The 17,255-nt window shown below is 34.7% G+C and overlaps 2 protein-coding genes across 3 annotated transcripts; one reads left to right on the top strand and one right to left on the bottom strand.

Annotated features, from left to right (window-relative positions):
* Positions 1–5,970, bottom strand: LOC147077107 (uncharacterized). Of its 2 annotated transcripts, XM_085941433.1 has the most exons (5): positions 5,582–5,970; positions 5,358–5,450; positions 3,390–3,569; positions 1,775–1,916; positions 655–1,161 (listed from the first exon to the last, which is right to left on the bottom strand). In XM_085941433.1, the coding sequence occupies exons 1-4, from the start codon at positions 5,708–5,710 to the stop codon at positions 1,803–1,805; spliced, it is 516 nt and encodes a 171-aa protein (XP_085797559.1). In that variant the 5' UTR covers positions 5,711–5,970; the 3' UTR covers positions 655–1,161; positions 1,775–1,802. The 2 variants fall into 2 exon arrangements, with proteins under 2 accessions (XP_085797558.1, XP_085797559.1); XM_085941432.1 differs by lacking the exon at positions 1,775–1,916 and having other exon boundaries at positions 1–1,161.
* A 1,413-nt stretch (positions 5,971–7,383) lies between these two features.
* LOC147077106 (uncharacterized) lies at positions 7,384–16,184 on the top strand. The gene is made up of 6 exons (XM_085941431.1): positions 7,384–7,621; positions 9,176–9,508; positions 11,354–11,446; positions 11,686–11,865; positions 12,935–13,117; positions 14,779–16,184. The coding sequence occupies exons 1-6, from the start codon at positions 7,451–7,453 to the stop codon at positions 16,066–16,068; spliced, it is 2,250 nt and encodes a 749-aa protein (XP_085797557.1). The 5' UTR covers positions 7,384–7,450; the 3' UTR covers positions 16,069–16,184.
* The last annotated feature ends 1,071 nt before the right edge of the window (positions 16,185–17,255 follow it).

The following is a 17,255-nucleotide window of genomic DNA, read 5'->3' as shown; positions in this document are numbered from 1 at the left end:
GAAATTTGTTTTTCTTTAAATTAAATTTTCATATCTTATCTGCTTTTGTGCAGCATAATGCCATAAAATACTGATTAATAAGTTATCGAGCATATATACGAACATACGTTATTTTTTTTAGGTTATACACCAGTATGTGTCTTTTTATGTTTTTGATAAACATGTTGCGAGCCTCTATAAGAGCAAACATTGCATTTATAAGGTTTTTCACTAGTATGTGTAATTTTATGTTTTTTAAGATCGTTATACTGGATGCATCTATATAAACACACATTGCATTTATGAGGTTTTTTAACAGTATTTGTCATTTTATGTCTTTTAACATTGCCAAGATCCGAGCATCTATAAGAACATTCATTGCATTTATAGGGTTTTTCACCAGTATGTATCATTGTATGCTGTTTAAGGCTATTACAAGTCGAAGATATAAATTAAAACACTTTTCATTTAAAAGGTTTTTCACCACTGTGTCGTTTTATGTCTTTTAAGACTACCAGATGTCGAGCATCTATATGAACACACATTGCATTTATGAGGTTTTTCACCAGTATGTGTCATTGTATGTCTTTTAAAATTGCCAGGATCCGAGCATCTATAAGAACATTCATTGCATTTATAGGGTTTTTCACCAGTATGTTTCATTTTATGTTTGTTAAGATCACTAAGTTGCGAGCATCTATATGAACAAACATTGCATTCATAAGGTTTTTCACCAGTATGTTTCATGTTATGTCTTTTAATGATACCAATGTACGAGCATCTATATGAGCATTCATTGCATTTATAAAGTTTTTCACTATTAAGCGTCATTTTACGTGCTTTCAGATTACTAAGTTGCGAGCATACTCTGTGTTTATTTAATGCTTGACTTTGATTATCGATCACGTCAGTGTGAAGCATTTTATGATTTTTCAGAGCACTTACGGATCCAAAAACCGCGTTACAAATACCGCAAATCAAGTTACGTGAGTAATGAATTACTCTTCTCAGAATTAATCGAAGTTCCTTCGGAGTACCTCGATCTAAGATTTCTTTTTTAGTGTTTTTCTCATCTATCGTCACTTCTGAATATTGCATTATTTTATCCTGGATTCGATCTTCTGCGGATTGTTGACTCTGATCTGTATCTTGATGCTTTGTGAAAATTCCTTTGGTAGAGACCTACAAAAACCATAAGAATTGAAATCAAAATTATAAATTATTATATAGTTATATTATTCCATTTGTTATTTTTTACGACGCTTTTGTTTTCAGCATCTTCGGACATTATAAAATAATAAGGACAATAAGAAGTGATAATAATACCTATTTACGTATTAAATACATACGAAATAAATATATTTATGGAATTATCCATAAGTAGGTAAAAAATGCATTACATATAACATTCAAAATTAAATGCATTAAACCTGTTATGTATGGATACGTGCACCAATTGATTAGAATATATATTTTAATTTCATCGAGCAAACTCGATCAATAGTATAAACAATATTGTAACATACTTCGGAATTCCACATGATTTAATATAACACTAACTACACGATACTACTCCATGTTGGAGAAAAAGTGGTATGGTGTGCGAATTGCTATTTAGTAGCGAAAAACAACACTACTTATTTATACCCAGTGGAAACTTTTACTTTTGTTATAATATTTCGTGAGTTTGGAATATTACTTTTAAAATATAAATATCACTATAATTATTTTTTTTGTATGCCTAAGAACCAGTATGCAGTTGTTTGGACATATTGTCCTGCTCGGACCAGATAACCTGGAAAGTCTGATGATTTTGGGTGTCCCTAAAGGGAAGGCGGTGTAGAGGAAGAGCGCCTGCGAGTTGGAGCGTCCAAGTGAAAGAGCTGAATGCACAGAAAGAAGCGGAACATCAAGAAGGATGGATTGTCTTGGTCGCTCTGAGGGCAAAATTAAAATTAAAAAAATGGTCACGATCCTCAGCCATGTGTGTACGACCAAGAAGAGAGATAATTTATTTGTAAATAAGTTAATAACATTTGGCTTGCCCACTGTTGCGGCACATCCCGCTTTCAGCTATCAATTATTGGTCGTTTAAAAATGAATACCAAATTGTTTAAACATAAATTTTGCAAAATATTTTGTTTGTATAGTATAAGACAGTGTAGGGTGAGGGGTGCAATCATTTATCCACACTAAAAATACACGATGCATGCAAGGAGATATGAACCAAGAATATCTTACTTTAGAGATTAATATTTTACCACAGCACATAACAACACTCGTTAAAGATGGTATTTATATTAAAATATTACAGAAGACATTCCATTCCATTCCATTACAGAAGAAATATTATAATTAGGTACTACAATAAATCGCCGATTTCTTGACATCACTGACTCGATTCGTATGAAATACCATTACAAATCTGTTTTCAAAATTTCACAATGGCAAAGATTTTTATTTTTTGCTTAAATAGGACTTACGAACGTATTAACTGTGAAACTGCGAATACTCTTTGACATTCATGATTAGTATTTAGACAGGCAAATCATGAATAGAGTGACGATCGAACAGCGATTCAAAGAGAGAAATATTTTTTCACTTAAGCGATGACGCTTATTTTAGGCTAAACGGGTTGGTCAATAAACAAAATTCGCTTATATGGAGTCCAATATCGAAAAGACCCTAAAGACCCCATTTCATCAAAATGCAAGCATGCTGCTAGAATCATCTCAACCTTATTTATTTTTAAAAAAAAATGAGGCCGAAGCTCGCGCTACGGTCAATGAAAATTATTAGGCACTGGACAATGATTAGTTATAATTCTTGCTGTTGCATATATGGATGGCATTGATCTGGGCAACAGGATGAATTGAATGAAATGTACGTGTCATACAACGAACAGACTTATTGAAATAGGTTTATTTATTATGGCACGAACCTGTGAATTTGCCTCAAATTCGTGCGATTTGTCAAATATGGAATATTTCCTGTGTGAAGTCGCTTGTTTACGTTGATATGGTTTCATGATTGACACCTTGGAAACCAACATTGTTCGTGCTATTTGTGATATACAGCCAGCAGTGCTCGAAAAAGTGGCCCAAAACCAGACGTACAGAATGCGCTTCGTCAAGAACATCCGCGGTGGCCATATGCCACAAATCATTTTGAAATGTTAGGCACTATCAACTGGCTAGGTACTTATGTTCATTTGTTTTAAAACTCAAATACGCTGCCAATAGCTATAACTGCAAGCGAGGTTGTTAAACACAATTGAAATTAAAGCTTATTTAGGATTACTAAGTCTGATCAGCAATCACGTCCGTGTAAATTATTTTTTGACTTTTTAGGGCACTTCCACATCCAAACCGCGCAAATGCTGCAAATGAAATACGTTAGAAATATATTACCCTTGTCAGAATAAGTCGAAGCTCTTTCGGAGTATTTGATTTTAGGATTTCTTCTTTGATATTTTGTTCATCTATAGTCACTACTGAATACTGCATCATTTGATCTTCGATTTCACCAGGCGCGGATTGTTGACGTATATCTGTTTCGTGATGCGTTATGAAAAATCCCTTGGTAGACACCTAAAAAACCAAATTATAGTTATTATAAATTCAAAATTATGTTTTACACTATTCCGTTTAAGTTATTTTTTCAGCGGTTTTGCTTTTCAGCATATTCAGACATCAAGTAAAGAAATCAGAGTTAAAATAACGACAGAAATGTTAATAGTACTTACACTACCAAGGTAGATACGAATTCAATATTGTTAAGGAATAATCCATAAAAAAGTAAAACAAAATCTGGAACTCTACATGTAACATCCAAAGGGAAATGCATAAAACAGAATATGATACAATTATTGTGGTACAAGTCTTGGTACAATAATTATGTGTAATTTAATTACAAAAATAATTGACTGATGTCAATAAAATTATTCCTAATATTTCTTGAAAAAATAATTTATTATCACCACAATAACGTTTCGTTGGCCGAGCAACTTACGCATCAGCTTACAATGTAGTGGGTCGCGATGTCGAATCTTGGGTCTGGCAAATACACATATTTACTTTCATTGTGTCTGTCTGTGTGTGTGTGTGTGTGTGTGTGTGTGTGTGTGTGTGTGTGTGTGTGTGTGTGTGTGTGTGTGTGTGTGTGTGTGTGTGTGTGTGTGTGTGTGTGTGTGTGTGTGTGTGTGTGTGTGTGTGTGTGTGTGTGTGTGTGTGTGTGTGTGTGTGTGTGTGTGTGTGTGTGTGTGTGTGTAGTCAGAATATGGATATAAAAGATTAAACAAGTGGCATTACTCTAGGCCTAGGAGATCGTTAGTTACCAGACCACGAGCAATGATTTCTTTGGTATTGAAAATATGGACGACAGTGATCCAAACGAGAACAGGATGGCAGTACATGCCGTAAACGTCGACAACTATCAAGTTATTGAAATCCAACTTTGAGAAACACTTCACTTGCGTGACTATTTGATCATTCAGTAATTAGGTAAGGTAGTTCAGGTGGAAAACCATATTGGCCAGAATCCTATGTTCGATTAGCGTCCGGCACCATTCTTTTTAAAAGTTTTTTACCAATATGAATGTTTCTAATGTATTTTCGAATTATTTAGATACCTATATTAAATATAAACTTTTTATTACCTAATTGGGGGTTATTGTGCACACACCAGCGAAGGTTACTGAATTAGTACAACCATCATCTTTTTCATTCTATCTTCTTTTATTCACATTATTGTGTGCACACCCGCGGAGGTTATTGAATTAGGAAAACCATCTACTTCTTCATTCTATCTTCTTTTATATATAGGGTTCACCATTCATCCGATTGCGATGAAACTTTGGTGAGTTGTTGCGTGCACACCCGCGGAGATTTATGAATTATAAAAACCATCTTCTTTTTCTTCTTCTTCATTCTATCGTCTTTTATTTATATTGTTCCTACACCAATTCAACCGATTGCGATCACACTTTGGTATGTTGTTGTGTGCACACCCACGCAGGTTTCTGAAGTAGTAAAACCATCTTCTACTTCATTTTATCTTTTTTTATTCGCATGGTTCTTATACCATTCATCCGATTGTAATGAAACTTTGGTCAGTTTTTGTACGCACGCCCGCGAAGGTTTCTGAATTAGTACAACTATCTTCTTCTATTCGTATGCGTACCTCTATCAAATTTGGAAAATCCATTCTTCTGACATGACTATTACATGAATTAGCCAAAATTTTGCTCATTTCATGTAATGTCAATTTCGCACATTCGGTGTAACATGTATACAACAATTCATTATTTCTTGAAAATGCCGCCCCTGTGCCACGCGTTATAATATTATTACTATACAATTAACAAGTGAGGTACCCACCTGTGAATTATCATTTAACAGCAATCCAGTCGAGCAAACACCGAATTCTTCAAACGGATGACAGCTCTCACCGACGTCAGGTTTGATATCAACCTACAAACAAACCAATAAGTATGTATACCATTTCAATAAAACGTTTCGAAGACTGAGAATGAGTGTAATAAACATTGTCTAATAAATGCTAATGCAATAGATAGAAATAACTTAAGCATTATCAAAATAACCTGAATTGTGTTGTCGTTAACAGGTTCTGGTGATGATCGATTACCTTCCGGACAAAGCGAATGAATATTTGGCAAAATATTATATTCTATAACAGACTCAACGTCTAACGGTTCGCTTTTGATGTCCATTTTACAATACTATAAATTAATTATACCACGAGAGTGAGACACGTGTCAGAATAGGTTATAAAAGACTACCGATTGCTTTAATAGATGTTTTACGTTATCATTAATACAGCAATTAGCGATCACTATTATATCAAAATATAATTATTAACAATCATCAATGTGTTTTAATTAGGCTTTTATAGGACGAGAATACATCATTATTTGTAGCACACGAATTAACAAAATGCCGTAGCATCATTTAGTGCAATGTTGCCAACACTCAGTGTTGCCATCTTTTTATATGCTGATTATAGTACAAAGACGTAAAAAATATAGTATTTTGGAAAAATATATAGTACAGGAACATTTTTCGTCTTGAATCCTTCAAAATTATAGTATTTTGGTATATTTAGCGTAAAATTATAGTATTTTACATTTTTCACGGAATCAAAATTATAGTATTGTACTATAATTATAGTACGGTTGGCATCACTGCCAACACTTGAACTGTCATAGACATAATAATATATTTATGTGCACATCGTCTGGATTAAAGTTACCCCGTATTTCAAAAATTGCCTAAAAAGTTTTAGTTACAACGTAAGTAGGTATGTCTAGCTTAAGATTTATATGATATATACAAAAGGGATTTGAAAAAATGTTATTATTCGAATTTGACGTTGAAGTCCTTGAGATAGAGTTAGAGAGGAGTTATTTTACTAAGTTATCCAATTTTTGTCATTGGTCATTAGTTTTTCTGGCAATACCCAAACAATTTTTACATACCTATAGACTTGGGAGGCTCCTTTGTTTCTTTGTTTCATTATGATATAGCTCAAGGAACCATGTAGAAGTTATATGGACTTCAAAGTCAACATGAATAATAAGAGTTTTATTGGGAGTTAAAACTCCTTTCATTATTCGAATTTGACTTGAAGTCCTTGAGATATCTGTTTGTTATCACCTGGTGTTAGTGGGTATGCAAAATTCCTGTATTTGTGACCATGATTCATTGACGAGGTATAGTCCAACGTGCCGTTCAATATAGGTATAGGATTGAATAGAAAAGTTAAAGGGTTCTTTTCCCTTTCTGTTGGTGGTGTGTCCATTGTTCTCTGGTAGTGGGTAGTCGTAAAAAGTCGCCCTACTACGCCAGTTACCCCTCTCTAAGACGTCATCAGCTATTGGGTATTTTTCTAGCCAGCCAGGAAGCCACCGCTAATCGGACACTGCCTGGTGGTTCTTGCACCCTTGCTTCTAACAGGACTGACCTTATCCAGTTCCCTATAACTGCCCTGGTGGCTAGTTTTGGTGGTCCTCTTGAAGATATAAATAATTCCATATTATCCCCACCTTCCTTTCTTCTTGGGTTTGACACGCATAGGAGTTTTCGTATTGTCCATTAATAAATTAATTCATTTTATAATAGGTACTTAAATGATAAATTATTCTATCATAGAAGTTTGTATGCTATTTCGCGTACCCAAATTAATTACTTAATACGATTTATTTGAAGTGTTTTCCCTTTATTAGTTCATGTATTTCTTTTATTAAATAATTTTATGTAATAACTCTCTGTATACGTACTGAATTGAATTGAATTTTGATTACCAATTGAAAAGTATTATTGTGGTCGATCTCCTAGCCGTGATGTCTATGGTAGATTGGTAGAAGCCATTTTAGTCTATGCCATTGTGTAAGATGCGACGTAAGCGGCTGTAAAGTATTAATTACTGATTTTGATATCAAATACCGCATAAAATGGAAGTTAAAACCGAAACAATCGATGAATCAATATTGGTGGACGAAACGGCGGATGTAATCAGCGACGGTGCATACCAATGTTTTGACATAAACCATTTCAAGAGCGAGGGTCTATTTGACGTGTTGGTCAAACAGGAAAATGTAGAGGGTGACAACAATAGTAGTGAGGTAAGTTGATTCCTAATATTTTGTTTGGGCGAGGGTATTCATAATTTTGTTTGACAAATGCGCAGTCAATTTCTAAGCGGAATTAAGCACAACTATTTTTCGAAGTTAACCACTCAGTAGGTTTTATTTTGTTCATCAACATAGACTATGTTTTTTGGACCGCTGTCCTTATTTTTTTTTGTTATTTAGTTGCGATTGCAAGAGATTTTATCACCGCTGTATTTGGCGACGATCGTTGTGAGTTCGTTTCATTGTATGTATTCGATTCTGTGAGTATTCTCGTAACACACCAATGACAGATTGTGTAGGTAGTCACTCGAGCTAAGAGCTATTTATTGTCATTGATCACTTTTATGTCAATCTTGCTGTTTATCAGTAATGCCAAAAGCATTACGGTATCAATATATTTTCTTACATACCTATTGAGAACCCCTAGCCTTTCGTCATTTAAAAAAAACATGCGCATCATTGCAATACGTATAATATTCTTTCGAAACTCCGCAAAGCATTGTGACGCACAAACCAGGTATGAGAATAACAACCGGCAAGTTGACTATAACCGAGAGTTTGTTGATTTGTTTCTTTCTTTCGACCAAAGAAACGCTTTGACCTAAATTTGGATGAATTTGCTGTGTACAAAATTTCAGCCAGTTCGTACGGCATTCGCAGCCGTTCATTGGTCGGCATTTTGGTAGTAGGCGTTATGCAGCCAATGGGTGTTTGCTGATTAGTATGGAACCTTAGACTATAGATATATATATAGACGCTACCCGTTGCATTGCTAAATGAAACCGCGTGCCTTGCGTTTGGTTTGTGAGCCAGCGAACGCATTCGTCTACAAATGTTCGAGACTATAGAACATTTCGCTAGTGCTCGCCCAAAGTGCTCGCACTAGACGCTCAGAATTAAACTATAATTTTCTATTTTTTTTACGTTATATAGTATTTTTAAGCGGTCAAAATGCAACCATTAGATAAAGATATCCATAATTTAAGTTATTTTAAAGAAACACTAGGTCACTGTTATTAAAATATATAATAAAATACAAACAAATTATCACGAACATGTATCAACTTACTTATGAAACGTAATACCATCTTCTTGCTTATCAGTACGGCTACCACATTTTAAGACAACACACAGAACCATCTTTTCTACTTAATTAACCAAAAATATTTACAACTGACTTTATGTTTAACACAAAAAATATCAATTTTAGCAACACGAGCTCGCAAGTTATCGACGCTATGTGAAGCGTTTTGCCCCAATTTGATGGCGATACTTTTGGAAACTGGCTTGTAGCTAGTAGACCTTTTATCTTACTCTAGCGCGTGTCGCAGAGATTGTAAGGGTGCCGAATACTTTCTCACTCGCACTCATGCATCGTTTTTGTTCAGGCCTTGTATGGAACGGTTTTCAGTCAACGAGATTTTATATCGTGCCTATGATGATGAATTTTTCTTTGTAATGGCGTCTTCATTAGCGGCTGGTCATATTCGGGAAACTTTATAATATATTTTGATTGATTTATGTTTGTATTTTATTTCTTGACAGACCCCGTTGGTATATCGCGACTTGGATTCTACAACACCTCATAATATCATTGAGAGACAATCGGCACAGTCATTTAGTGAAATTGAAGTTCACGGACAGGACATCCGTCCGATAATGAACAGAGCTTCAATATATCATAGAAGTTTTCTTTGCAACGTGTGTTATATGTCATTTTCATCTGGGAACATTTTGAAGTACCATCAAAGTATGCACGATGTCTCGTTGACCTTGGACGAAGTGGCTCTTCTACGCGCACAAGCCGTCGACGAAAGCCGTCACTTGTCTGAAAAGTTTAGCGAATGTGACAGTGAGGCGTGCGACAGTGATTCACAGGTACCCACCCCATATATTCTTACATTATCATTATTTGTATCGTTGCTGCTATTATAGTATATCGTATATTTTCATCTTCTGATATAACTAGGTATATGACTTTGTTTGTTATTTACAATATCATCTTCATGGCTTGTACAGACACGAAGACCTAGTGTGCCTATGTGAATAGATTGCACATGTAGTGACGTCCGTAGTGAGTACTGCCTTTAGACACACTGAAATGACGTCTCAGATAGGTATTGCCGCAGATAGGTATTCGTTTTTTGCACCTGTTTTAAAATCCCCATTTTTATAAAGCAACAAAAAATATACTTCTACACCAAGCTATAATAAAAGGTAATCAGGAAACACAAAAATTAATAAATTAATTAACACTAAAATATATTTTCTTGAATAAATCCCTGGTCTTTAAGCTTTCCTAAGTTTGTGAAAGATTTAAGGACCAACGTAATAAATCACTTTTGCTAAACTGACCCGAGCTCCAGCCTCATTATTGAAAAAATAATGTCCGATGATGCCACCGGTGTGTAACTCGCACCAAACAGTGAATTTGTTGGTCTTCGGTCTCTCTATAATATATGCGTTATTTTTGCTGACTAACAAACCGATTGAGTCAAGAATGGACCTTCATCGCTGAACGCAATTTTGCGATTATACAAAGTGGTCAGTTTCCAAAGTTTCGAAGGCCGATTTTCATAGTAAATTAGAATAGATAGGTAGCGTTCGAGCGTCACTCTATTTATGTTGATTTGTAACACTATTACTGATCATAAATGTCAAAAACTGTTTTTTTTTTCTTTTTTTGAAATTTATTTTTATTTAAATTAAATTTTATACAGTGATCGCCAATGTTTCCTGTAAGGTGTGCGCGTGTGCGCGCGCACACCTACCAAAATCTGTCCGCACGCATGTTTTCATCCGCCACACAGTCCTCAACCAAAATATTGTAAAAGAAAGTTTCCTTTGCCAGATTTTAGTTTTTGTCGAATGCACAAAACCATCACATTCATTCTTCGACTCATTTCTCGGAAAGCGAAGGTCAACTGGGACTAACGCGAGTTCGCAAGTGAAATTTTACGTCGAGCAGGATCCCTATATCCGTCCCGTTCTATCGCGTGCCAAGGTATACGAAAAGAAGATACGGATTTTAGTGTTTATCAATGACCACCTAGGTATGTGCCGGGTCCTCTAAATTTCTTAGTCTTTGATATATTTCAACTTGCAAGAAAAATTGTCAGTATTCTCATAGTAGTCCTTGTTGTAAAAACATCACAGTTCTTACAATATCACTGAAATTATAAAATACCCTAAAATATAAATTTTCATGAAAAATTGTATGTTTGTGAGGGGGTGGGGTGTAAATTTACCGTACCGGGTGACTCCAACCCTAGTTACGCTACTGCTCAGATGCGTTGATGATCCGCACACACAATAAAAAAATTAGAGGGAACGTTGGTGATCGCTATTTGCTGGTTCAATGAGTTAGTAATGTAAAAACTGCTATTAAATCAATACTTGAAGCGATTGACAGTCTTTTATAACCTTTTGTGAGACGACGTTTCTCACTCTCGTATTATATTCTTGCTATAATTTACATTAAAAGTGAACTGTTGAGTCAGATAGCGAAATACTGCGCAGTGTTATAGATTTTAATAGTCATTCGCTTGTCTGGAAGGTCATCGATCATCACCAGAACTTGTTGACGATACCAAAATTAAGGTTATTTTGGTTATGTTTAATTATCAATATCTATTGCATTAGAAAATATTTTTTACACTATTATTCTGTCTTCGAAACGTTCTATTGAAAATGTATACCTACTAATTATTTGTTTGTTTGTAGGTGGATATCAAACCTGACGTCGGTGAAAAGTGTCATCCGTTTGATGAATTCGGTGTTTGCTCCACTGGGCCGCTGTTAAATGATGATTCACAGGTGGGTAATGTAACGACGGCTTATAATGTCGTGGGTCCCAAGGTCGAATTCTGGGTCTGACAAATACACATATTGATTACATGATAACGTAATAATATTGCATTTGTATGCAATACCTAGGTATTATGGCTTAATGTCTGAATATGCTGAAAAGCAAAAACGTTGAAAAAAAATAACTTAAACGGAATAGTGTAAAACATAATTTAGAATTTATAATAACTATAATTTTGGTTTTTTAGGGGTCTACCAAGGGATTTTCCATAACTCAACACGAAACAGATAGACGTCAACAATCCTCGCCTGATGGAATCCAACATCAAATGATGCTGCATTCAGAAGTGACGATAGATGAACAAAATATCAAAGAAGAAGTCTTAAAACAAAATACCCCGAAGGAACTTCGACTCATTCTGACAAGGGTAATACATTTCTCACGTAATTTGATTTGCAGCATTTGTAACGCAGAAATCGCCCTTCACCACGACCGTTGAAGAAAGTTATCGCATAATTTATATTTCTGCGATCGGACAATATTTAAAAAAAAATACATATATTGTATATGTCGGAGAATAGTTACACGTATATATATACGCCTTGTAAAATGTAACAGTTCCATGAAGTTCCCAGTTAATAATTCCATCCGGGGACTGAGTCGTGAATATGTCGGGAAAAGTTGCACATATATACGTCTTGTGACTCGAGACAGTTATGGGAAGTTCCCGATTAAAAATTCCATTCGGGGACTGAGCAATAGAATGAATAAAAAGTTTTACAGACCGTTTCGCGTTGACTCTTTTCCATACGAACAAAATTAAAATTATTAAATGAAATCTTATTATAGTTTGTAAAAGTATAAAATTATATATTCCACAAATTCTAAATTTAAATTTAACGATTTTTTCTCATGGATGATTATAAAAGTATCTTCGTCTCTTTCTTTCATACAATTTTCACCTTTTCTCTCGCTTAGCTTCGTGCCTGTTATTTACCGAATAAAATTATAATATACTGAATTATAATATGTATTTCTTAAGTTCAATCATAGTGATTTCACAGTTTTACACGTTATATTGCATCATATTGCTAAATATTATAACATATACCTTTCATAAGCCACATGGATCACATAGGCCATATGGCCGACTTTCATTTCTTCCATGGTTTACCTGATAGATTCACCAGTGTAAACCGCGGGACTTTCACCTGGAAATTTTCATCTCAGCTAGTCGAGTTCGGCGCATACAGTTTGTTGTCCCAGTTGACTATGAGACCAGGGTATATGGTTAGGCCGCCAAATGCTTTATAGTGAGCGTCAGCATAAGGCTGACGCCTGGGGTCGTGTGATACCATTATCATTTCTTATCGTAATGTTTACGATTATTTCTATATTTAATGTATATAGATGCGGAACAGCAAACGTTGAAAAATATAACTTCAGGTATAAAACATAATTTAGAATTTATAATAACGATAGTTTTGGCTTTCTAGGTTTCTACCAAGGGATTATTCACAATGCATCACGATACAGATATGAGCCAACAATCCTCAACTTATGGAATCGAAGATCAAATGATGCAGTATTCAGAAGTAACGATAGATAAACAAAACATTAATGAAGGATTAACCGTAAAACCAAATACTCCGAAGGAACTTCGACTTATTCTGACAAGGGTAATACATTTCTTACGTAATTTAATTTGCAGCATTTGTAACGCAGTTTTCGATGCGGAAGTGCTTTAAAAAGTCACAAAATGATTCATACCGATGTGATTGCTTACCAGCGACTTAGTAATTCTAAATTAATTTAAATTTTAATTGTGTTTAACATCCTCACTTGCAGTTATAGCAATTGGCAGCGTTTTTTAGTTTTAAAACTGATGAACATAGGTATAGAACATAGGCGTGTACTGTCAACAGTCGACAGTGCCTAACATTTCAAAATGATTCGTGGCATATGGCCACCGCGGATCTTCTTGACGAAGCGCATTCTGTACGTCTGGTTTTGGGTCCTTTTTCGAGCACTGCTAGCCGTATATTACAAATAGCAAGAACAATGTTGGTTTTCAAGGCATCAATTTTATGTATGGCTCATCAACGTATACCAGCGACTTCACCTAGCCACACAGGAAATATTCCATATTTGTCAAATTGCACGTTTTGGAAGCAAATCGACAACAAATATCATTGCTTATTGTCCATTGCCTAATGATCTCCATTGCCCGTAACGCGAGCTTCGGCCTCATTTTTTTAAGAAATAAGGTTTAGATGATTCCACCAATAAGTATGTAAATCGCACGATTCAATTTTTTATGTAATGGGGTCTGTAGGGTCTCTTCTAAATTACACTCCATATTAACAAACCAGTTTAGCCCATAGTCGCTGTTCGATCGTCACTCTATTCATGTTTTGCCGGTCTAAATACTAATCATAAATATGCGCAGTTTCACAGTTCGGATTGACAGTTAACCCTTTCGTAAGTTCTATCTAAGCAAAAAATAAAACTCTTTTCCACTGTGAAATTTTGAAAACAGATTTGTAATGGTATTTCATGCGAACTTTCACTTTTAGTGTGGATAAATGATTTCACCCCTCACCGTATTCTGTCTTATACTATACAAACAAAATATTATGGAAAACTTATGTTTAAACAAATAGGTATTCATTGTTAAAGGACCAATAATTGATAGCTGAAAGCGGATGTGCCGCAACAGTGGGCAAGACAAACGTTATTAACCTATTTGAACCATAATTCGTCTTAGACATACTAAAAAAATAATTATAGTAATATTTATATTTTATAATAAGTAATATTCCAAACTTACGAAGTGTTAAAACCAAATGTAAACGTTTCCACTGGGTATAGTAATGTTGTGCTTAGCTACCAAATAGCAATTCCCACACCATACCATTTTTCTCCAATATGGAGTAGTATCGTGTAGTTAGTATTATATTAAATCATGTGGAATTTCGTAGTATGTTTAAATATTGTTTATACTATCGAGTTTGCTTGATTAAATTTAAATATAAATTATAAATTCTAATCAATTAGTGCACGTATCCATACATAACAGGTTTAATGCATTTGCTTTCGAATGTTATATGTAATGCATGTTTTACCTACTTATGGATTATTCCATAACATTATTTATTTCGTATGTATTTAATACGTAGATAGTTACTATTATCACTTCTTATTGTCCTTTTACGCTCACTTCATTATTTTATTATGTCTGAAGATGCTGAAAAACAAAAGCGTCGAAAAAAATAACAAATGGAATAATATAACTATATAAAAATTTATAATTTTGATTTCGATCTTATGATTTTTCTAGGTTTCGACCAAGGGATTTTTCACAAACCATCACGATAAAGATCAGAGCCAACAATCCTCAGAAGATCGAATCCAGGATAAAATAATGCAATATTCAGAAGTGACGGTAGATGAGAATAACATTAAAAAAGAAATCTTAGAACAAGGTACTCCGAAGGAACTTCGACTAATTCTGAGAAGAGTAATCCATTTCTCACGTAATTTGATTTGCTGCATTTGTAACGCAGTTTTTGGATCCGAAAGTGCTCTGAAAAGTCATAAAATGATTCACACGGACGAGATTGATAATCAATGTAAAGCATTTAATAAAAACAGAGTAAGCTCGCAATTTAGTAGTCTTAAATTACATAAAACGACACATACTGGTAAAAAACCTTATGGATGCAATGTTTGCTCATTTAGATGCTCGCTTCTTGGTAATCTTAAAAGACATAATATGACACATACTGGTGAAAAACCCTATAAATGCAATGAATGTTCTTATAGATGCTCGGATCTTGGCAATCTTAAAAAACATAAAATGACACATACTGGTGAAAAGCCTCATAAATGCAATGTATGTTCTTTTCGATGCTTATATCTTTGCAATCTTAAACTGCATAAAATGGCGCATACTGGTGAAAAACCTTTTAAGTGCAATATGTGCTCATATAGAAGCTCGCACTTAAGCCACATTAAAACTCATAAAATGACACATACTCGTGAACAACCTTATAAATGCAAGGTTTGCACATATAGATGCTCGCAACTTTCTAATCTTAAAAGACATACAATGACACATACTGGTGAAAAACCTTATGAATGCAATGTTTGTTCATATAGATGCTCCCAACTTGGTGATCTTAACAAACATATAATTAGACATACTGGTGAAAAACCTTATAAATGCATTGAATGTTCATTTAGGTCCTCGAAAATTAGTAATCTTAAATCGCATAAAATGACACATAGTGGTGAAAAACCTTATCAATGCAATATATGTTCCTATAGATGTTTGCGACGAAGCGATCTTAAATTACATAAATTAACACATACTGGTGAAAAACCTTATAAATGCAATGTGTGTTCATATAGATGCTCGACATCTGGTAGTCTTCAAAGACATAAAACGACACATACTGATGAAAAACCTTATGGATGCAATATTTGCTTATTTAGATGCTCACATCTTAGTTATCTTAGAAAACATAAAAATACACATACTGGTGAAAAACCTTATAAATGCAATGTGTGCTCATACAGATGCTCTCGACTAAGCCATCTCAAAATACATAAAATAACATGCTGTTGAAAAACTTTATAAATGCAATGAATTTTCATCTGATGTTTGCGACGAAGTGATCTTAAAATACATAAAAAGACACATACTGGTGCAAAACCTTATAAATACAATGTGTGTTCATATAGATACACCCGACTAAGCCATCTCAAAATACCTAAAAAAACTACATGCTGGTAAAAACTTTATAAATGCAATGACATTTCATACTGATGCTCGCAAATAAGCAGTCTAAAGGCACATAAAATGATACGTATTGGTGAAAAACCTTGTAAATGCCATGTGTCTTTATATAGTTCCTCGCAACTTGGTGATCTTAAGAAACATTGGATGACACATTCTTGCTAAAAACCTATAAGTGCAATGTATGTTCATATATATGTCCGAACCTTAGAGCCTGTCCACATGGCGCGTTTTTACGCGTGGGTGATAAATCGCGCGTTCTCCAGGTACATGTGACCCAATTCAGCTGTCCACAAGCGCTCGCGCATTACGACTCACGCGCGGAATGCGCAGGTCAACCGCCAGACTCTCGACCTCGCGCGTATTTTGCGCGAGTTGAAGTACTATGACGCCAATTATTGCGCCCAGTAACAACGCGTTCGCCGACGTGCGCAGAAGTGATTTGTCGGCTCGTTTTTAAAATGGACATTTTTTTTAAATGGAGCGTGAATACTTCGACACAGAATTATTATAATAAAAATACAGGTTTTGGAGACAAAACGAAAAATATTAAATAATAGCTCTATTCGTTAAAATTGTATGCACTCTGTACAGTATATTTTCTCGTTGTTTGCGTCGTTTCCATCGACGGTACGCTAGCCACAACAAAAACGCGCCATGTGGACAGGCTATTAGTTATTGATACACCCGCGCAGTTGGTGGCTTCTCCCACGTTGAAAATAATCGGCCAGTTCTGATAATCCGACACGTAACCCTGATCTCTTTAAATACATATTATGCTCTCAGAAAGTGTTTTTCTAAATTATATATGTTCTTTAAATACGGTTTAATAAAATACCTGATTGGATTAATGGAAACGGGTAAATAAAAGTATGCGAGATGATGGATGGAGTAAAGACACTCAATAGATTAAGGTTTTATTTAAACGTGTGTAATTATGTCTAGATAATAAAATTGTATGTACCTAGCACGTAAGTTAAATGAATAAATAAAACGTTAGCATATAAGTGTTAATA

Source organism: Rhyacophila brunnea, unplaced genomic scaffold (assembly GCF_057557595.1).
Source record: "Rhyacophila brunnea isolate RB1 unplaced genomic scaffold, BYU_Rbru_1.0 scaffold_13, whole genome shotgun sequence".
NCBI classification, from domain to species: domain Eukaryota; kingdom Metazoa; phylum Arthropoda; class Insecta; order Trichoptera; family Rhyacophilidae; genus Rhyacophila; species Rhyacophila brunnea.
This window is presented reverse-complemented; position numbering and strand designations above follow the sequence as displayed.